Source organism: Acipenser ruthenus, chromosome 1 (genome assembly GCF_902713425.1).
Source record: "Acipenser ruthenus chromosome 1, fAciRut3.2 maternal haplotype, whole genome shotgun sequence".
NCBI lineage: Eukaryota > Metazoa > Chordata > Actinopteri > Acipenseriformes > Acipenseridae > Acipenser > Acipenser ruthenus.
Window position 1 is genome coordinate 69,130,369 of NC_081189.1, and position 23,064 is coordinate 69,153,432.

At 38.0% G+C, this 23,064-nt stretch overlaps 1 protein-coding gene across 1 annotated transcript; it reads left to right on the forward strand.

Moving 5' to 3' along the window:
- Nucleotides 1-384: 384 nt before the first annotated feature.
- On the forward strand, nt 385-22,561 carry LOC117421397 (mothers against decapentaplegic homolog 1). Its single transcript, XM_034035769.3, has 7 exons — nt 385-552; nt 7,700-8,331; nt 12,563-12,823; nt 13,143-13,262; nt 20,325-20,546; nt 20,722-20,978; nt 21,274-22,561. The coding sequence occupies exons 2-7, from the start codon at nt 7,932-7,934 to the stop codon at nt 21,415-21,417; spliced, it is 1,404 nt and encodes a 467-aa protein (XP_033891660.3). The 5' UTR covers nt 385-552; nt 7,700-7,931; the 3' UTR covers nt 21,418-22,561.
- Nucleotides 22,562-23,064: the final 503 nt, after the last annotated feature.

Below are 23,064 nucleotides of genomic sequence, written 5' to 3' on the forward strand. Positions count from 1 at the left end.
CTAATTAACACTGTAGGACTAGGCGTAATGCACTTAAAGAACCACAGTGTGTGCATCTACTTATTCACAAATTCAGTGTAATATATATATATATATATATATATATATATATATATATATATATATATATATATATATATATATATATATATATATATACACACCAATAGTGGGTTGTGGGATGATCCTTAGTATTTCGAGCCATCCACCATTTAACACACCTACACCAAAAAACTCTACAGGATTGCACTATATCTGGGGGTTATAGTATTTTCTACTCTGGTATAGTAGCAATTCAAGTGTGCACGCAGACATTAGGAGGCTAGATTTTTCCTTGATTTGTATTGAGATGCTCGACTCTAGCTCTTCATAAGTGACTTGGGTTGGTTGTTTTAAGACGACCCCTAGCTGTATCGTCGCGGTGTGATACTGAGCACAGGACGGAGGGTGCGGCGGCTCCCGACTCGCTGACGCCAGGGAGATCAGATCAACCCAGGCAGCTGTGTAGAGGGGAGCTGAGAGAAAAGTGGAGAAGAAAAGAAAAGGAATGAGGTAACTTTAATTTTACTTTAAAAAATACACGAATAACAGACATGGACACACATGAAAGTATTAGTTTGAACTGGTGGTTTATTTCGTATTTAATTGTTTGACTTTGCATGCTGTGTTGTCTTTAGATAAGTTCGTAAACTTTTGGTTTTTAAATAAGTTTTTCCTCCTTTTTAAGCCAGCATGATGGCGTCTAAAATGAGAAGAAAGTCTGTCTTTTCCCCGCGTATTTTATAACTTTAAACTCAGTTATGTGATTCTTTTAAAGTGTTTTGCAGTGGTGAAACCGATTTCACAAGTTTAGTAGAGAGTACGCTATGAGTATGACATTGGTTTATGTGTTTTTATTCAAAAGACTGCATTTAAGTAACTTAGTTTTGTTTTACTACTAGTTCATGAAACACCCACGAACTTGAAACTTCGATTAAATTGTACTATTCATTGTTCGTTGAGGGGTGTCCTCCCAACACCTCCCAACCCCCCACCAGAAAAATCATGATGGGGATCTTTGATTTGTTTGTACTGACTGACTTGTATTAAAATTGTTAATGCTATATACATAAATGATGCATTTAACATTCAAACATAATAATAACGCTTTAGCCTTGTTTAATAAAATATAGCTGGTCAATTTGCTTATTTGGTATTTTCTTCAAAAATGTAAAATATTGCGCAGATTTGATGTTTAGCTTTTGTTACAAAAATCGCAGCAGTTCCCTCCGCTTCATTTCTTTAAAACGCTCCCAGTCTTGTGTTGTGTCTGTGTACAGACATAGATTTGTAATTTCTTCGTTCCTCCACATTAACTTTTGAAGAGGTTCATCCTTATTTTAATTTTGAATTGCATAGTTGAAAACAGAAATTTGGATTACCTTTTAAATGCTACATCTATGTATACCAAAACTTTGGCATTAATTTGAGTTTTTTGTTTAATGAAATGCAGCTATTTTTCCTCAAAAGAAAGTGAAAATTAAAATACTAAAGTGCATCATTTTAGATTTGGTTAGAACATTTACATGTTTTTGTCCCAGATGGAGAACAATCAAAGGTAAACAGTAATCTTAAATTAAACATAAAAAACGCGGGTTGTCTGATACAACGTAAGGCGGCGGTGGACGAGGGTTACATGCGTGTCGATTCTAGAATTTGGTTTATGGTGATGATATGTACAGTGTGTATCTGTACATGATGTGAAGGCTGATGGACCGACCCACAGCACAGTCTGGCACAAAACCTTGACAGCAAGCTGTTTGAGGCAAGATCATATTACCCAAAGGACAGAAATTTGTCCTTGCTTTTGAATTTTTTTTTTCTTCTACATTTCTGACTCATGTTTTTTTACTTTTGAATAAAATATCCCCTTGGTCTTGAAATGTTGTAAAAAAAAAAAAAAAAAAAAAAAAAAAATGATTTGGGAGCAAAGATGACTTGCAAACCAAAAAAAAACCCGGCTATGTTGGGTTACATTGATTTCCAGATGACAGGAATCGCATTAGTTATCCACTACAGCTCAAAAACAGAAGTGCAATTGTAAGTTTACTAGAAATTAATTTCAAAACAGACATGTGCAAAACTTAAAAGAAAAAGGACCAAATGAAAAAATGATTAAAATGAATAAAAGACTTGTGAATCAACCCCCCCCCCCTTTTTATATTTGGTTATGATTAACTAATTGTATCCTTTAGGCTGTATTATTCTGTATTAGGCTGTATTATTCTGTATTAGGCTGTATTATTCTGTATTAGGCAGTATTATTCTGTTGTCATGTTAAGACATTTGACTGTTTTGTGACAATTTACTGCCCATGTTGCAGAGGTACACCTGATAATCTGAGCTGGCACATGAGCGCAATCACATACTTTGTAAATAATAAATATTTTTTAAAACTTTGTATTCATTTATTTTGGTGTTGAGTGTAGCAGTATATAAAGCACATGTCTGTTTTTTAATGTCCTCTATGAGTTCAAATTGAGTGAATAAAATTCCTTTTATTTATTTTGCTGGACTAAGGTACAGGGGAAAGAAATATCTTGGAATTGTTATGAACGGTATTGCAAAACTGCAAGTCTGTTTTCTTGTTTTAGTTTAGTGCAAATTTACATTGTGGATTAGGATTATTCAGAAGAGTTGTTTAAGAACAGTTCTGCATGTGCAGTATCAGATTTGAGACCATTTTAATGCATATAGTATTGTATGAACTTAAAAGTGCAGCTGTAACAGAGCAGATGTGTAGCTTGAACAACATCGTTGTGTCTGAGCTTCAGCCAGATCACAGAAGGGCTAATTTGAGCAGAGACTAATGGAGGCACCATCTAGCCCTTTATAAATAATGTAAGTTCTGTATAATGCTGAGTCCCCAAGGGCAATAGAGAGAGCATCATTACCAGCCTCTTCAACCTGCACGAGATCCTAAATTGATTTACAGCACTGAACCGGTGCAAAATGATACATCGGGATGACACGGAGGTCAGCCTGTAAAAGTCTATGATGGGGTCCCATTAGCTCACACGAGGTAATTAAAGAGCATAAAAAGCAGAGAAAATCACGTGTCTGGTATGGCCCTGTTTTTCCTCCAAAAAGAGGAAATGCATGTTGCTATGGCAGTAAGATTTTCTATAACCACAATAATTCTTCGTAGTTTTAGAGTGATTGTGCTGTTGGTCTTGTTTGGTATTTATTTACCAACATAAAAAAAAAAACTTTTGTTGAGAAATACAGGCAAAAGAATGCAGTAAAACCTAGGTTGTCAGTTGCATTCGGTGTCATGTCTTTGGGGAAATCTGTGCTTCTTGTTTAAGATAGGCAGTGGTAGAGATTTATTTTACTGTTCATATTTAATAGTTATTATTTCTTGAAAGACTAGTCAGTGGTGCTGCCTTTGTTATAATATTTTTTTCAGGATGGAGACCAATGTGCAAACATTTGTGTTTTGTTTTGTTTTTGTTCTGTTAACATTTAGCCTATAGCCTTTGAACAACAGGGTGCCTCAGTAAAGTGACCATGCGAGTTTAAATGATCTTTTAAGCTTGGCTATATTGGTGGATGTCGGTAAAGATGATGTGACTGGTGTCCCATCCATATCACAAGGCCACCATCATCCTAACCCTTCTCTGCAGGCAGCCATTCAGACACTGCAAGACATTTTATTTGACCATAAAGATGTACTGCTATATGGTGATCATTTGTTATACTGTTAAATGTATTATTTTTCATTGAACGCTTCTCGCTCACATTTGTACACACTGAGCTGCAGGCAGAAGTATCCTCAGTTGATCTTCTGTAACATCACAGATGTTTCGTGGTCGTGAAGTATGCAATAGACTAAATATTCTATTTTAGAAAGCTTCAGTCCACACCTGTCACACCTACTGGAAGATTAGAAATAGCACTGCATAGGGCCCTATGAAATCCTTTATTTTCAAATTCTTTTTTTTGATTTTCATTTTCTGTTATATATATATATATATATATATATATATATATATATATATATATATATATATATATATATATATATATATATATATATATATATATATATATATATATATATATTATAAATAATTCTGTTTTGTTTTAAATCAAAATGTTTTGATACAGTGATAACAATTAAGTAGCATTTGGCCTAAGAGTAATTTCTTATTGCACTATATTGGAAAATAGTATTAACTTTAAAAACGGCTTATATAACTAAAACATACTTCATTTTTAATCTTTCCATGTTTAGTTTTTTATTTCCTCTGTATGGGTCCACTTAAGCAGTCATTACGGTAAAACAAAAAATACTTGCGACAATATTTAGCACACTGCACCCTCATCTGTTGCTTCTAAGCTTTTTAACTGAGGATTTTCCAGTTGTAAAAGGCCTTTTTGACATTCTTGAAAGGCTGTTGCTAGTGAGGTAACTTTGTCTCAGCAATGGCCAGCAGCAGTGTAGCTACGACTACCAGCCCTGTACTGTTCAAAATGAGGGCACATTTCAGCAGTTTCACATTTTCCCTTTAAATATGTAATGTCAAGCTTAATGCTGTACTGCCACATTTTTATATTGTAAAGCACTGGATTCTGCGTTCTTCTTTTGATTTCGTCCTTGTTCTCGTTAACACCGATTTTAATAGTGCCCTAAATGCAGTTCAGTATAATTTTAGTTTGATGGCTGCCAACTAGTATTTAGAAAGAACGGTTGTCATTTTAAAAATGCAAGTTGAATGTCAATAATAAAAGGGGTTCAAGTCATCACAGCACATATCCAAACTGCTGATCATCTGACACAATGCTGTGGCCAATGCCAGACTATTTACATTGATCCGCACTGCAAGGTTAGAGACAGTTCAGGCTTGCAGTTCTACTAGAAATAGCTTTATATGTAGCCCTTAATTCTAAATGGAGTGCTGGTAAGCATTTAGAGTATACATACGTTTATTGAATGTTCCCATCTGCTGTTTTCTGTATAAAGTACAGTCTAGAATTTCAAGTGGTTTCAACTTGCCACAAAGAGTAATGCAACAATTCTGCTAATCTAAAAACCTTTAAACTAGGGAAACGCTCCTCTTAATACATATTTATAGTAAGAACAGAAACAGTGGTGTATTCAGTCTCAAACTCTTGGCGTACAGTTGAGAATAAGCATTTGGACACTTAGTTGATCTCAGCTGTGCCTCTGGCAAACCAATTACAATATAATTGAATACAAAGTACATTACGCTTTAATGATGGGTATCTCGGAATGCTTTACAATACATGATTTTATTCACTTATATTTCAGTACTCTTGGAAAAGTGTTTTTTTTTTTTTTTTTTTTTTTTTTACAACAGGTGTGTAAACTTGACAAGTGTAAGTCAAAGCAGCAGACTCTGTGCCAAGGCTCATTCTACCATTTGTATTCATTAGAGCAGAATAGCTTTTTAAACCATTAATGCTGTTCTTGTCTGTGTACAGCTACCTCTCTGTACAGTGCCAAAGGACCTGCCAAAACAGTGTGCCATTCAGGAAAGTCAATTTCTTGCATGCTATTACTGAGGATTTGGTCTTTTAAGGATCTGATTGTTGTACATACAGTTTAATGAAACCTCAGGATTATAAATGCTTTTGAATTATTATTATTATTATGATTATTATTATTATTATTATTATTATTATTATTATTATTATTATTATTATTATTATTATTATTATTTGTTTTAGCAGACGCCTTTATCCAAGGCGACTTACAGAGACTAGGGTGTGTGAACTATGCATCAGCTGCAGAGTCACTTACAATTACGTCTCACCCGAAAGAAGGAGGTTAAGTGACTTGCTCAGGGTCACACAATGAGTCCGTGACTGAGCCGGGATTTGAACCGGGTACCTCCTGGTTACAAGCCCTTTTCTTTAACCACTTGATCACACAGCCTCCTTGCACTATTAATATTGTGCAGCCTTTTAGTGACGATGCAAATGTGCCGTGAGCTAGGCCTATGTACAGCTGACAGCTAGTTGAAGAACTAGAGCTGGTGGCACTTTCCCCTGGCGTGAGAAATGATGGCTCCTTCCAGTCTTCTGTACGGTGGGCTGTTTCTCTGTCAGAATGACAGGGTAGGAGAGGTTTGGTAAAGTTGCTGACTGGTCTGTATGTATTATAAGAGAAACATGTTAAACTGTGTTATCACAAATTAAATTAATTCATGGCAGTAAGAGAGTGAAACATTATTTTCTAAGGATAAGAAAATGTCAAAGTAGTAGACTTTCACCTCAATGTTTTAATTATATAAAACAAATTCGATAACCTTGAGCAAGCAATAAGCAGAACAGAATCAAACCATTGCTGTCTGTTGGTCTCTAACAAATCGAATTGTATAGTGGGCAGCTTGGTGCTGTTGGGCCATAAGTTGGAGTAGACCTTTACCACACACATAGTGTTTGCAATACTCTACAGTATTTAAAAAAAAAAAAAAAAAAACCTTTCTGTAATTGATGTTCTCCAAACCAGGCCTCCAGATCAAAAGGTTAATTTTGTTTTAATTCAAGGAAGGGGTTGGGAAATAAAATCTGAACATTGTAACCTACCTTCCCCTTCTAAAATCCATCAAGGGGTTAAGCACATTTAAGTGGCAGACCTGGTTGGAGTGAGGAAATGGCCAGTAGCTAGCATGCATTAAAGTTGATTGTTTTCCAGTGGTTACACAGTACAGCCACCCACTTCCTGCAGTCCACCTGTAGAGAACTATAAACTTATTCCCAGAGGAGTTGTACAACAATGTGGGAAGTGGCATGGGACCGTGTGCTGGCCGCTCGAAGGATATCTCTTCTAAAGATGTTTCCTTTGATGCTGGCTTTGCATATGAATGTGTTTCCGTTACAGATGGTCCAGATTAAATGAGCAATTAGTGGGAGCAGGCACTGTGTCTAAATATAGGAGGGGCTTTTAGCTTCCCTGGCCAAGTTGTTCTTGATCGCCACACAGATGGGAGGACTTATTTTTGTACTACTGTGTTTTGTAAACCGCACCTTTTTTTTTTAAAGATATAACCAAATGAAAATATATGGAAAGAAAGTAGTTCTACATAATTGTCACTTTCTGATTTTACAAAGTTATAAGCATTCATTTAAAACTACTGGATGTTGGAGTCTCAATATGTGACGGTTCTGTTAAGTTATTACGCGGTTAACTCTGCAGCTGATGCATAGTTTCTTTATGCATACATGGCTTTGATTAAATATGCAGTATTTCCCCAGGTGAAAAAAAGATTTGCGCTGCTTCTCTAAATGTGTAGGAACACATATTTTACCTCAATCTGACATGTCTAGAATAGATCATGTATTTTGCAGGTTGGAATAAGACGCACTGAATTTTGATAAACTTCAGCTCAAACTTGTCTGGTTAACAAGTGTATTGTGGTTGTATCTGGAATAATCTGTGTCCATAGTATTTATATAATTTGACCCCTTGTGACTCAAAGAACAGATTCCCAGAAGCTATAATAAAATGACATCACTTCCCCGAGAGACCAGGGTGTTCTGCAAATATTAACTTTGCTTCCTGTGCTAGGCTAGTTGGTGTACTGTTGTTTTGCCCAAGTCCTTACATTTGGACAAAATGTATAAGACCCTACCCATTTTGACAACTTCCTTCCCCTCAGTGTTTTTCACTCTTGCTCTCTCTCTTTTTCAGGTGCTTGTGACAGAGCGCAGTAACCAGACTGAAAGAAGAACAAAGCTGATTTATTCAAATGGTGGAATGCTCATGTAACCTTTCTAACTGAGAGACAAAAACCTGAACTGCACTTCAGTGTGTGTGTTTTCTTTTTTTTATTTCTTTTTTCGTGGGAAGCTGACCTTTTTTTTTTTTTTTTAAGAAACAAAAGGTTTTGTTTAAATCAGACACTGCCCACGGAAGATAAACGATGAACGTGACCAGCTTGTTCTCCTTCACCAGCCCGGCGGTGAAGCGGCTGCTGGGCTGGAAGCAGGGTGACGAGGAGGAGAAATGGGCGGAGAAGGCGGTGGACGCCCTAGTGAAGAAGCTGAAGAAGAAGAAGGGTGCGATGGAGGAACTGGAGAAGGCGCTCAGCTGCCCCGGCCAGCCGTCTAACTGCGTCACCATCCCCCGCTCCCTGGACGGCCGCCTGCAAGTGTCTCACCGCAAGGGGCTACCGCATGTCATTTACTGCCGCGTCTGGCGCTGGCCCGACCTTCAGAGCCACCACGAACTGAAACCGCTGGAGTGCTGCGAGTACCCCTTTGGCTCCAAGCAGAAGGAGGTCTGCATCAACCCCTACCACTACAAGCGGGTAGAGAGTCCGGGTGGGTAGTGCTGTAACCCTTAGGGAGCTGTTGAATTTATCATTATTTGATTAACCCTTAGGGAGCTGTGGAATTTATCATTATTTGATTTGAGATGGTAATTTGCTTCATGGTGGATTTGTGATGTTTAATGTGTGCTAATTGCTTTCTGGTAGGGGTGGGCGATTTATACCTCAAATATCATATTGGGGATCTAAATTGGCAACAAAAAGGTCAAGGCCAAAATGGCCTTCAGTTTAATACATTTGTAGAGGGCACCAAGGCCACTAAATTTAAGTCAAGGCCACAGAGTAGGGTGGTGTGTAATTTTGCATAGGATTCATATATAAAGCTAATTATTGGCCACAGAAAGAAACACATTTTAACCTCATAACAACTATTTATTCATGAAAGGCATTTTTTTTGGTCCACCAGCAGCATAGAAAGGAGCTGTCAGGATGTGAGTGATGTGGTAAGGAAGGGAAGTCCAGGCAGTGAAACGTTAAAGTTTAACATATTACTTGTAGTCATCATTAAAAAATACCGGTAACAACAACATCGTTATCGCCCAATCCTAATTTCTGGTCGAGAGGACTGAAAGCTGAAGATGATGTTGTGAGCGTTTACAAAAAATACCAACATGGAAGTTTAGAGTGTTCCATTGTTTTGAGGCTCTTCTGATACTTATTTTGAGGGCCTTGATACATGTCTTTAGTTACAGGGTTTTAAGTGGGAGTCGAGGTTAGCTCATTCTCTAAATAAGGAATATGTCATTGCTATTCTGGTTCGCAACAAAAATACAAAAAAAAATAGTTCATGGCAGCAGTTGAAAATGTGAGTCAACTTGGTCGACCTGAACTCTGTACAGTTTTGTTTATTTACATTAAAAAATAAATAAAATAAAATGTAAACTCTTGATACCGTAGAGCAGTGGGCACGCTGTTCAGAGGAAGCGTACGAGGGTGACGAATTTTATTAGCACCAATGCAATGATTAGGTTGAGAGAGAATATTTCTGATTTTGGTCTATTTATTAATTTATTTTTTATGTTCAAAATATGTTTAATATCGTGTTTGTATGTTTAGTGACAATTATCACAAGTAGTCCTAACAATTTCTCTCTCTGTTCCTACTGCCATCGACGGTCTTAAACCCTTCCTTTTGAAAATATTGGAAGGAAAAGGGGGTTTATTTTTATTTTTTTTTCTAAATAACTTTTTGTTGAATTGTTACTAAAAACAGTTTGTCTGCTTGACATTATTGGCTCATTTGATACGTTGTGAGCTTTGGTTCTATTACAAGTTAGCTGTAGCATCATTGTACTGTAACTGTAATTTGTCTGAATTTAGGGGCTAACTCGCACAGTGAAGGTTCAAACTAACATTCAGAAACACAGGACTCCCTGTGCGGTTTAAAGCTTAGTGAACCTTAAAGTTTAATGGTTGTAAACTTGTGTATTCGTTTAAACTGGACACCAATAGCATATGTACTCTGGATAACAGCGATCCTTTATTTTGTGATCGAGATTACTTTCATCTGGATCGTTTTGATACAGTTTTTCAGAAAATGTCACTGCTGGATTACATTTATCCAAATTACAAATAATTACTAAATCCAGGTTTTTTGTTTTTTTTTAATCCGTCCGATCACATAATATAGGATTTACAAAATCCGGATCATTGTTATCCAGATTATAAATTTTGAAAAAACAGCCCCAGGTGCTGGACTATGTGACTTGCTGAAAGCAACCCCCCCCCCCCACACACACACTAATGGCATTAAAATTAAAGAAAAGAAGCAGCATTTCAGTTTTTTATTGAAAGATGTACCTTTTCTCCATCTAAAGTTATTACATTTTTTTATTGGATAAGTAATACAGTAAGGTCAGCTGACAAGAGAACCAGCTGTACTGTATGAGAGAGCAGGAAATTCCAGACTGGGAGAATGAAAGCTTTGTTTCAGGATTGCTCTCTCCAGCCGGCTGCAGCAAACATGTGGTAACGCTGAGGAAGAGTGCAGTGGGAAGCTTGTCATCTGGCATGCCTGCGCATACAATAGTAGGAAATAACAGTGCCCAGCTTGCATTTGTCTTGTGTAATCTCCTCTTTCTCGGCAAGTCCCAGGGTTGAAAAATACCACTTGTCCTTTTGGATTGGAAACAGCTGCAGTCTATAGTCCAGCATTTATACTTGATTCTGTCATCTAGCCTGGTCTCTGAGGAGCATGTTTTATTGTCTAAGTGCTCAAACTGTTAGCTGTGGTTGTGCAGCATTAAGTGTTATTTCCATAGTAAATGTAGTGGAGTCGTTGCCTTTGTTTGGGTAGTCCAAAACCAGTCAACATGTTTTCAACAGGAGAAGAACCCTGCCAGCTGAATGGTTCCATTAGTAACAAATGGCAGCTTGAACTGGTATTGGCCTGTATTTTACCCTCCCCTCTTTTTCTTCATTTTATTAATCAAATTAAATACCTACATAGTAAGTATAAAAAGTGTATTTTACAATTGGTCAATTGCTTCTTTTTATAAATGCGTATTCTCTATGAAAAACTTGTGTACTAGTTAAGGATCCTCATATAGTCTTCATAAGCTCCTTGGTTGAAATGTTCTTGTGACATTTCTAAAAACAGGTTTTGACATACTCCTATGCAAAAACAGCACCAAGCTGTACTGTGTTGAAAAATTCTCTCAAGCTCAATTAGTGGTGTCATGAAATAAAAGAACAATAATCCTCCAGCGCTGCACGCTGTGGAACAAAGGGCCTTATTGACTTACCCTTTTGATATTTGCACTGCCACAGTCCTCGTTTCCAGATAGGGCTCTTTCACATGTACATGCATTTATCCCAAGGAATGATTCATCCACAAATTTCCCATGCAAGCAGTTTTTACAGTAACATTTTACTGAACTTGATTGTAAAGCTTTCAAGTAGAGTACTGCTTTAATGGTACCAACATCAATACTTGGGAGTTGATATTGGACACAGGTAATATACCTGTCTGTACAGAGTCTCCGTTTGGCTTGCAAAACAGAACCGAGTTACTGCTGATTCTAGATTTGTAACTTGAGCTTCACAAATTGGACAGCTCTAACGCTTTCTGAGTAAGACGAGGGTTAAGTTGACAGGTCATTAACAGCTTGGTGGGTGTTTGGTATTCTTCCTGCTTGCTCTGCAGGAGGCAAGCATTGACTTGCTCCATCTGAAACCTAACTCCACTGGTTTCCTGATCTCCGGGGGCTGCAGAGGGATGCTGCAGTGTGGCCTGAGATGAGGCACATGCATATCCAGAAGCTAGATTCCCATTCAAACAAAGCTAGACAAGTTGTAGATGGCAATGAAATGGTTGACCAATAGAAACGAGAACTGCGCAAGAGCTATTAATGTAGAAGTTCTGTTTTATACTACAAAAAATAATAAAGGGACACTGAGGATGTTTTTACAGAGCACAATGTTTAGCATTGAGACCAAACTTCACTGAACTAACAGTTTAAGTGCAGAAATTCCAAAAATGTAGGAGCATATGCAGCTATATACAGTGCTATCCTGTTAGAATGCGGTTGTCCGGCCCCATAATTAGGAGACCGGGTTATTTGTGTTCCATGAATATTGGCATTTTTTTCACCTGAGGTATGAGGAGGATGAAGGCTGGGCAGTTTCTTTTTTTATAAACACTTTGTTTGAAAGGGTTTGTGACAGATAGCGCCAGGGCCCAAGATGTTACTGGCAGGAATTGGTGACTCGGAGACAGAAGCTGCAATTTTTAAAGTGCAAATCACACATTTATTGAACAAAAAACAAACAAAAAGGTACAAGATTTACACCGAACAATACAATATAGGCTGGGCATTCGCCTTCACTATGAAGTTCACTAACATTCACGCAGGTCAAACACACTCACCTAACTCCCTCCAACAAACAAAGGATTTCTGGTTCCTTTTATACACCTATTTAGGAAAATTAAGTAGTTTTATGTTAGCTAGACTTCTGTACTGGGCTACAATGTTGAAAAGGTTTCTGTAATATGGAATGTTCTTACTTGGTAAGTAAAATTTTTTTTGTGGACTCGAAGAACTGACCACTAGCCTATAGAGTTAACCAGAATGAGTTGAGTGAGATTCTAACTGGGGTCCTCGGCTAACCACTAATCCGCTTTTGCCACCAAGAAGTAGGACTTTGGCTGTTTAGAAGAACTGTCTTTTATTTTTGGTCCTATTTTCTAATCATTATTTATCTCCTCCTCCCCCCCACCCCCAGTACTTCCTCCGGTCCTGGTTCCCAGACACAGCGAGTTCAACCCTCAACACAGCCTCCTGGCACAGTTTCGCAACCTGGCCCAGAACGAGCCCCACATGCCTCACAACGCTACCTTCCCAGACTCCTTCCCCCAGGCCAACAGCCACCCTTTTCCCCACTCGCCCAACAGCAGCTACCCCAACTCTCCAGGCAGTGGGAGCGGCAGCACCTTCCCACACTCTCCTGCCAGCTCAGACCCTGGGAGCCCCTTCCAGATACCTGGTGAGTGCCTTGATAAGTGCATCATATTCCTCATAATTTTATACCTCATTGTGGTGTATTCCTGAAGAAACGCTCAAAAGGTATTGTTTGTTTTCAAATTGTGGGTGTGATCTTGAACGGTCCGCAAGATTAAAATTCCTTTGGATCACTATTGATCTGAGCAAAACCTGGAGGCATTGTTACTCAAACCCAGTCTATCTGGAAAACCACATACTGTATCCAACTGTGATGAAACTTGGTAATGACATTCCCAAGTAAATATTAAGCATCTGAATTCCTGGCTATTTCAGTGTGTCAATGCAATCTGTTACTTTTTTAGCTGAAACTCCTCCTCCTGCATATATGCCCCCAGAGGATCAGATGACTCAGGATGGCTCCCAGCCTATGGACACCAACTTGATGGCACCTCCTCTTCCCCTAGAAATCAGCAACAGACCAGGTAAGCAAACCAGGGCATGGAAGCTTTTTGATTTCTATGCGTATAGTAAAACTAAATAAAAACGTGGTGGTCAAATGTGCAGACTGAAGAGAGATTGTTGGAAAAATGGACAAACCATATTCTATCACATGAAATGTATGGTTTGTCTAATATATTTTCACCGAACTAAAAGATGGAACATACATGGACCTAAAATATTGTGTACGCTTTGAGACCAAAATGAGTCCTATATAAAGGTATTGAAAAAATAAACCTGGAAATCTATAATGAAAAGTGGGCTAACATGACAAATCTGTATCCATTTTTATTTTTTTGCAAAATAAATATTAACAGCTTCACCATTTACTTTCAGTACCCTGACAAATGTCTTTTTGAAATGGAAAAGAAACCTATCTAGCTGCTTTAATGCTTAAAATATTTAGTTTCAGGTTGAATCGATTCCCAAATGAACAATCGTGCTATTGTTCTTCAACAGTTGTTGGAAAATCTTACTAGAAATGGTTTTGCTCTAAATTTGACATGGACAGTGTGTGGCTTGTTTATGGTTTCAAGATGCAGAGTGAGTGGTGGTCTGTAGCAAGATTAGAGAAAAACCTGAAGGCTCAGGTCTGGGTTAGGCAACCCTGGTCCTGGAGTGCCACAGTCCTGCAGGTTGTGTAGGTATCTCTTAATCATCAATTGCTAAATACCTGGAACACATGGTAATTCTGACTAATTAAGCCAAACATTGAATCAATTATGGCTTGGGTAAAACAAAAACCAGAAGTGTCTGTGGCACTCCAGGACCAGGGTTGCCTACCCCTGGTGTAGGTGACCAAAAGTTGGTTCCCTTTAAACTCCAAAGCGAGTACAGAAAGTGCAAAAGGAAAGGTAACATTTAGATTTGTTTATGTGGCTTAGTGGACTGACTAGAATTGTTTTATTTTGGTTTATTTACAAACGCGCTTTGTGATGGTGGTCCACTATGAAAGGCGCTATATAAAATAGACTGATTGATTATTCAGTCAATAAACAGTGTGTGTGTGTGTGTGTGTGTGTGTGTGTGTGTGTTTCCCTTAACAGGTCATCAAACTGAGGCCATAAATAAATGTCTGAAATTTCACCTCAAGTTTAGGTGGTGCTGGTATCAAATGGCTCTTTCCACATTTGCTTGTAGGTAATAAGCAGCTGTGCCCTAATGTATAAGCAGGCATCATGACAAATGTTCATTTACAAGACATTTACTGTAGACAGAGTTAGGGATAGGAATTTCAAATAGTTTCCTATTCGAATACACGGGGGAACAACATTTTCGTGTATTCGAATATCCGAAATAAAGAATAAAAGGCAAACACGTAGGTGTACTACAGCAGACAGCATAAAAAGTGTTAGCCGCTCAAGTTCAAGTTCACTCTTTGGAGGAGCTGGCTGGGTTCACAAAGTGTACAAACAATGTCCAAGATGAGATTTCTTTGTTCAAGTTACTTGCTTTATTCAATAACCTGTAAATAATTCAAAACGAGGAATATACCTGGTTGTACTTTTAATGGTCAGTGCAAATGTTGACGTTACTCCATCCATTCACAGAAAGTCAGCAGTAGATGTTTTACATTGTACTGCAGTCCACAGAGTTAAACTACTTCCACGCTGCTTTCTCAGTCACTGCGGTGTTCTGCTTAGCATTTATTATGTCTTTTATATTCAACATAAAGTTAAATCAGGGTTCTTATTTCAATGTTACTCAAGTTCGGCTTCCTTTTTAGCACTTGCTATATCCCTTTGTTTACAAATTTAAAGTTAGCCAGTGCCGTGCTCCAGGAAGCTGTTTCACAGTTGCCTAGCAACAGTGGCTGTGTGCAGTCACAGGGTAACTCAAGGCAACAAAATTGGCAACAGTTTCTAACAGAATAAGTTTACTGTAGAATTGCTGTTAAAAGCATTTCATGATTTAATTCGGGTCCTTGCGTTTTAATATGGCAGTCTCATTCACACTGACTTAAACACGTGGCAGCATTTAAAAAAAAAAAAAAAAAAAAAAAAAAAAGCCAGTTTGCTTCTCATAGCTACATACAAGTCTTTTTTCATGTACTCGAATATGTAATATGCTATTCAAATAGTTTTATTCTGTGTATTTGACTACACTGACCCATCCCTAGACCGTATGAACCATGGCAGTATTAATTAGGCTGAAAATATAGTATATTTACAGCCAAGCATTTGTCATGTCACCTCACAACCAAGAGTTTAAAAAAAAAAAAAAAAAAAAAACGTCCGTACAAACCTACTACATTTTCATCCCTACAAAAACATTTGTTTTTGTAAGAAAAAAAAAAAAAAAAAAAACTTTATACAACTTTATATCTATATAAATAGTTACTTTTAGGTACCCTAGACTGAGCAGACTTCTTTGACAATGAACTGTAATTTATTGAACCTGTAGTTTTATAATACTCAACATGACCAACTTCACCACATGGTCAAATACCACATGCATTTCACCAATGTTAAGGCTATATTTGACCCAGTTCATGTACTCTGCCTAGTCTTGTGCAGCAGTGGCAGACCCCTTCTCAACTCTGTCTCCTAGATTCCTCATGACCACTGCTGGTTCTATAGAATATAAAGTATCTGGGGTTGGTTGTTCATACATGTGCCCAGGAATCTGAATTCAGTAAATCCTGTAGCGCATCCTCTTTCATTTGCAAGCACCATGCCAGTTATTATATTGCAGATCTAACAGAACTACAAAAAATATATTAAAATGAGCTCATATAAAAATGCGCATCACCCCCTACTAGGGTTGGACGAGAATGGCATTTTCAGTTATCGATTTATCGGCTGTAAATGATCACGATATTGGCAGAATAAATAAAATATGTAACGTTTCTTGGAACTGATCAAATGTAAAGCTGTATATACTTGAACAACATGAAAAATGCTTCTACAAGTTACTGCGTTTAGAAGAAATACAACTAGACAGTTTTCAAAGACAAGCCCTTTTATTAAAAGTTATGAAACAATGGTTCGTTACAAGAAAGCAAAAATAGTCAAATGTGTTTGTTCTAGTAAGTTCAAAAAAATGCTTTCCAGTTTATACAAATTCTAAATTGTGATTAAAAAAATAAAATAAAATAATAATAATAATCAGCTGTTGTACACTGAGCAGTCAATTACGTTGCTGGGTCACTATCAATCCACATCCACTGAATAACCTAAAGTTTCAGACTGTGATACTTGCAAGCTAATATTTTGGTCTCACAGAAACACGTGAACATGAATCTGGGTGATCTTTAGATGGGTGAAGTCAATGAAGCTGTTATTTTAATAGGTAGGTCGACTTCACTTGCTTGGTGCCATACTCTTGGTACAACCTGTTTTTTCCCATGCCACTTTCATCAATTTCCATAGTATTCCTAGAACTCCAGAAGAACTCTTGTACACTCTGTACAGAACTCCATTAAGCCCTGGAGATGATGACACCCTTGCTTTTTTCACAGCTTGCTCTACTTTCCACTTAGGTGCACAGTCTTCCATTTGGTATTCTGGTGGATTGATAGGTGGGATGTCTGAAGAAATTGACATAGGCTCCTGCCTTTTTTAATCTGTATGTGTTTCCTCCAAATATCTCACCAGCTCAAACTTAGATGATTTTTGTGTGCCATTTTTCTCACTGGTGAATAACTTCTTTACAAATTTGAATGGATATTTATAAAAGTTAGTTCTCACACACTCCTTCTTTTTGTAGCGTTTCCGTAGGCACTCAGCTCTGCGCAATGTTGCAAGCTTATTTCATGACCCTTTGCAACAGATTGAGTCCCTCCTTCTGACTTTGTTCTGCTCTTCTCCATTGCTTTCCTCAGCTGCCTCCTTTCTCTAAGCGTTCAATCTCCTGCTGCCGTCTAGACTTTCCAGAAATAGTTTGTACTTTTTCCTTCCTTTTTTCAACGCCAAACCCCTCCTTATATGCGTAGATGATGTCCCCAAATGTATCCATCAACTGTTCCACTTAGCCTTTCCAACGCAAAAGAGATCCGTGTTTACTGTGTCCCACGCAGTTTTCTCACAAGCTCTTGGCCATTTAACTCCAGGCTTGTGTCCGTTGAGGTTCTTTTCTCTCTTACACTGGTTCATCTGACTGGGTTCGCAAGGATCATTAGGTTCTTCACTAGCTGTATCCACGCAAGTCCTCCTCATATCTATGACGGGTGCTGATATCCTGCAAACTGTGGTTTGCTTCCTGTCGCTGGATTTCATTTGACTGACTTTGTAAGAAGTATTGTTCAATGCGAGGCCCTTGTCCCTTCTCCCTCAAGCATTTCATTCTCCCTTGATGAATCTTCAAACCCCTGACCGTTGTCGCCTTGCTCCAGCCGCAGACACAAACCTGGAGTTCCATGTCTTTGCTAACTGCAGATCTTTAACTAGTCTTTTGTGAAGTATGCTCCATTCTCATATCCGTTCCTAAGTTGTTAACCGTGTTCTCCAACATTGAGTCATCTTCTGCCCCTGCTCTCGCAGACTCTAGGGGTATTTTTCTCTTAATTTCGTAGAAGCCTTGGGCGGGTGTCTCCAGCATCCTGTTTACCTTTGAAAAAACAGAGCTGGATACTGCTGACAAGGGTAGCTAACCCTTGCCAGCCCCAATGTGGTCTCTTTCCTCCTGTCTGCTGTGTCTCCAGGATGTCACGAGGTCTTTCTCTTGTTGCCAGCTGCACTATTCACAGCAGTCACTGGATGTATCCAGATCTTCATGATTTCCATTACATGAGAGTAGATGTTATAACTTTGTGCTGATTTGAACTCGGCTCTCGCCAAGATAAGCACCAACTAAGACTCTGATGATGTAGATATCCTTCTGCCTGGTGTTGGTGGCTGAAGTGTAATGCTGGCTCCAGGGATCAGCTTATTTTGCCTCCCCAGCGCATCAGCACACACAACGGCTGCGATGCTGACTCCAGGGATCAACCACAGTGTGGTCTCCCCAGCGCATCAGCATGTCAACTGTCTGGATTGAGCGAAGTAGGGTACATCTCTGGGGTCTTCATAATATTATTGATGCATAAATATTATCGATAATATCACGATAACGGATTATTGTTCCAATCCTACCCCCTACTACCTTATCATTTTAGCAAATGCATTTACATACTTCTAGTACAGCTCTAGATGTATAAATACAATAAATATGAATATATAAACGCCATCCTTCTACTTCCTACGGTTGATTGTTGTATTATATGTTCGTCCATAGTACAGTATAAATATAAATCATTCATACATCTCACCTTACATTCTATCTGAATTTTACATATATGTCTGTATTAAAACTATTTTACTCTCTCACTGACATTGTAGAAAACTACTACTTACTATTTTCACAGATTATATGAAATATGTTTCTGAAGTTTAGAACATCACAAAAGCAATTACTTGCATTTGTTGTCCTTTGAAATAGAACTTTGGGCAACTTTTGGAATACTTGGGTAGTGGGAGTGCTGAAGTTTCGTTAGGATATTCTTTAGCACAAATTGGCAGCGGTGGCTATTTTTACATGCAGATACTGTGGATGTTGGTCGTGGTTGTCTTTTCCAAGTTTATATAGCTAATCTTGTATTGAAAGCTGGACTAGGAGTGTATACTTCCAATGTAACAAGCATTGCACTCTTCCACTATTGGAATGGTTCTGATAACAATAGAGGGTAACCAACTAACTGCATAATAACGAATGTAAAAGCGGTGAAATATTTAAACACAGAGTTTGTTTATGTATGTATGTATGTATGTGTGTTTACAATTAGCTGTTCTAAATTGTGAGGAGCACAGTATTTGCTGGAAGTTCTCATCAGATTTGAACTAACAAGCTGCATCCTGTGGAGTTGAGTAATTTCCATTGTTGGCCTTTTCTGGGAATGGAGAAGCAAAATGCACCTGCTCACCATCACAGCATTTGTAAAGGAAGTTTGAAATAAACATGATTCTTTCTTCAAGAGAGTCCAGCTGGCATAGCTTCTGTCAGAAATTAAGTGGCATCGATGTAGCCTTGACATTTACTTGTACTTCATAAAATGGAAATAAATCGTAGCTGTTGCATTTTAAACAATGAGAACTCTAAAATCCTTTTTTTTTATTATCCAGAATCTTATCTGCTGATTTTTGTTGTACTACCTTCATTTCATAATTAAATTTAGCACTACTTCTTCATTCTTTGTTAAATTATTTGACATGTTTAACTCTTTGTCTGTGACTGGGTGTAAATGCACCCCAGCAGGGTAAAAGTGAACATATTATTTTGTGGATTCTGCCAAAAACAGTATGCCCCACAAACTATCAACCATCCACAAATGTTCATGTTATACTTCAAGATAAATTATATAAATATACCCCTACCGTAAGCAATGATGACTCGCAAGCCTGTAGCTCAAAAGAAGCTTAATTCCCATTTGAAATGTGTTCTCACCGTTGTCATCACATTGAAAACTGCACCAGACCAGCCATTCATTTAAAGAGGTCTGTGTTTTTAAATTCAAGATTCTTATCAGTTGTGCACTTAGCGTAATTTACACAAACATTTGTACTGTCTTTGCATGTGTGAATTTGTTCAATTTTCATAACTATCTTGCACCCTAATATTTGTAAATTGTGTTTGCTGAACATCTCTGGACAGAATGTCTCGCCATTCGTGGCATAATACTGATTAGAACACAGGATTACAGGCAGCAACCTCATAAGAAAGATAACAAACGGTATTCAGCTGATGCCAAAAGGAATTAAATCTAAGAGATTTGAAGTTCTCTTTACAGGAAGACCTGGGGCCTGGGTTCTGGTTTAGAAACTTTCAAAAGGCACAACAAAGCCCAGATATTAATGAAATAAGTGAATGGGGAGCTACATAACTAAGACATATTATAAACATAAGATTAAAAATCAAATAAACACAGTTCCTGTGCCATCAAGAACCTGCGGTCAAAGTACACCCACTGTCGAAAAATGATTAATAGGTTTGAGTGGTGCTTTCAGACTTGGCAGACCATCATAGCTGCTTATTAGTTAACTTTTTATATATTAATTTTTTTCCTCCTGCAGATGTTCAGCCAGTGGCCTATGAGGAGCCGAAACACTGGTGCTCTATTGTTTACTATGAGCTGAATAACCGTGTGGGAGAGGCGTTCCATGCCTCCTCCACAAGTGTGTTGGTGGATGGCTTTACTGATCCTTCAAACAACAGGAACCGGTTTTGCCTTGGGCTCCTGTCCAATGTTAACCGCAACTCCACCATTGAGAACACTAGGCGACATATTGGCAAAGGTGAGCAAGTCTGCATTATATCACAAAACTGACATGGGTGTAATTCAGCATCTTGGAGGGGGTGGGGGACTTTATATAAAAGTAGAAGGTGCCAAATAAACTAAACCTAATATCACAAAATAGTGATTTCATTTCCTGATTTGAGAGCACTGCATTTTCTATATTTTTTTTTCAGGAGTCCATCTTTATTATGTTGGAGGTGAAGTGTATGCTGAGTGCCTTAGTGACAGCAGCATCTTTGTGCAGAGTCGAAACTGCAACTATCACCACGGCTTCCACCCTACGACGGTTTGCAAGATCCCCAGTGGCTGCAGCTTGAAGATCTTTAACAACCAGGAGTTTGCTGAGCTTTTGGCCCAGTCTGTGAACCACGGCTTTGAAGCGGTCTATGAGCTTACTAAGATGTGCACCATTCGCATGAGTTTTGTAAAGGTGAGTGAAGATGGTGGGCAGTGTAAATAGTACAATGTAATTTGGGATATGATCACATATGCTGGTCAGCTGTGAGACTGTCTGAGGTCCTAGGGATGAAGTAATTGCTGCCTATTGACTATTAACTAGTACCAAGTTAAATGTGTTTTAATCTCTCTTAAAACACCCTGCCAGGGATGCTTTTTTTTTGGGGGGGGGGGGGGGGGTATACCAAGTTTGAAATTGAAATGTGAGATTTCAGTACTGTACTTTTTTTTTTTTTTTTTTGGTTGGTAAAAATGCATTTTTATTCTAGGGTTGGGGTGCAGAATATCATCGCCAGGATGTCACTAGCACCCCCTGCTGGATTGAGATCCATCTGCATGGGCCTCTGCAATGGCTGGATAAAGTTCTTACTCAGATGGGATCCCCTCACAACCCCATTTCTTCGGTGTCCTAGACAAAACTGTTTCCTTGCCCATCACTGTTGAAAACGAGTATGGAGTTTCAAAGGGGGTTGCATTTTACTTGAAGGATGTTTTGAAATGGGCACGTTGCAGATTGGGACGGGGGTGTGGGAGTCTGGAAGATACTTGATTTTTGTGACCAACTGTAATAATCAAGACCATCATGCATTTGAGCATCAATGCTGGTCTGTTTAATGTTTTAGTTTACATCAGTATTCCATTGTATACCCAAGCAGTTATTTTTTCTTGATGGGTCTGTTACATGAGCATTAAGGATTAAAAAAGGTGGAAGGTGACCAATTGAGAGAAAAAAAAATAAAAATAAAAAACATTAGTTTCTTTTGTAGTGGAAGTTGTCATTAGCTTGTTTCTGTATTATAATCATGAGGGCAAAAAAAAAATTTCCTATGCTTGCAGATGCGTACGTTCTTCTAGGAACTGAAATATGCGTTGCACAGATTTCAAACTGCCAAGAGCATTTTATTTTATTTTAATAAATTTTCAAAATGCTTCCCATAGCAGTACTTCAAAAAGGGGGATGAAATACAAAATAAGATTTATCACAGTCTTCATAATAACATTTCTCTAGTGTACTGACTTGTATTCTGCATTAGAGTAAAGAAAATGCTGCCTGTACTCTTTGGAAGTTTAGTATGGTTAGAATAGTCTGCAGGATTTGCAGGTAGCTGATATGGTAGAAAACTGAAATAAGCAGATTAGCACAGTTATACATGCCCCCTGGTGTGCATTTTACAGGTAACATGTTTATTGCTGTGCTACCAACCTAAATCTTTTAATTATTTTGCAATTGCTACTTGACTTGAATTGCAGTAGCTCAGCTGGACTACAGTTTTTGTCTTGGTTGTGGTCCCCCCCATATATGGACGGCTGTTGTACTAAATTTAATAACACCCATGCAAGACCCAGCAGGGTTTACAGGAGTTTTTCTTTTTTTAAACTGTCGTTTTTGTATGATCTTTTCTGCTCTTCTTGTTACGCACTTTTACTAAATGCTCCCCCTCCTATTTTTTTATTTTATTTTTTTGGTTTGTTGTGCTGTTGTATTCCCGGAAGGCAATTTTATTCCATGAATATCAAGTCTCTACTGGAAGATTCAATAAAACGGTTTCATTATCACTTGCTTCCTTCCCTTCTTTCCTATATATAAAACTTGAATTTCAGAGAACTTGGTATCTTTTTATAAGGAAAAAGAATCATTTTGAGGTGCTGACTTCCTATTTGCAGGGTTATTTAAACACTATGCCAAAGAGTGTTGGTAACCGTGACCTTACTTCCAATCTGTGATATTGACAACATGCTTTTGGTACGCAGCTGTGTTCTAGGATTCTGTTATGTTCCATTATCAGTGTTAAATGTAAAAATGAACCATTTCTCTGCCACAAACCTGTGGCTTTATCAATGACAGACTAAACTCTTTGAGATGATGTCTGTCTTTTCAGTTGATGTCCAGTAATTAAACTCTGACCATATCAATGATGCATCTGAAATTGCGTTTTGTTTTTTTAAACATATTCATTAGGGGTGTGCCTTTACACAATTTGAAGTTGTTGGGTATTCATTTAAATTGAATAAAAAGTTGTAAATACTCAGCACAAAACAAAGCAGTCCCTTTGTTTCCC

Bases quoted from the DNA above. Each gene is read 5' to 3' on its own strand.
- LOC117421397 (XM_034035769.3), top strand. From the start codon at position 7,932: ATGAACGTGACCAGCTTGTTCTCCTTCACCAGCCCGGCGGTGAAGCGG. The intron at 12,824-13,142 runs GTGAGTGCCTTG...TTACTTTTTTAG, and splicing joins GAGCCCCTTCCAGATACCTG to CTGAAACTCCTCCTCCTGCA. The intron at 20,979-21,273 runs GTGAGTGAAGAT...TTTTTATTCTAG, and splicing joins TTCGCATGAGTTTTGTAAAG to GGTTGGGGTGCAGAATATCA.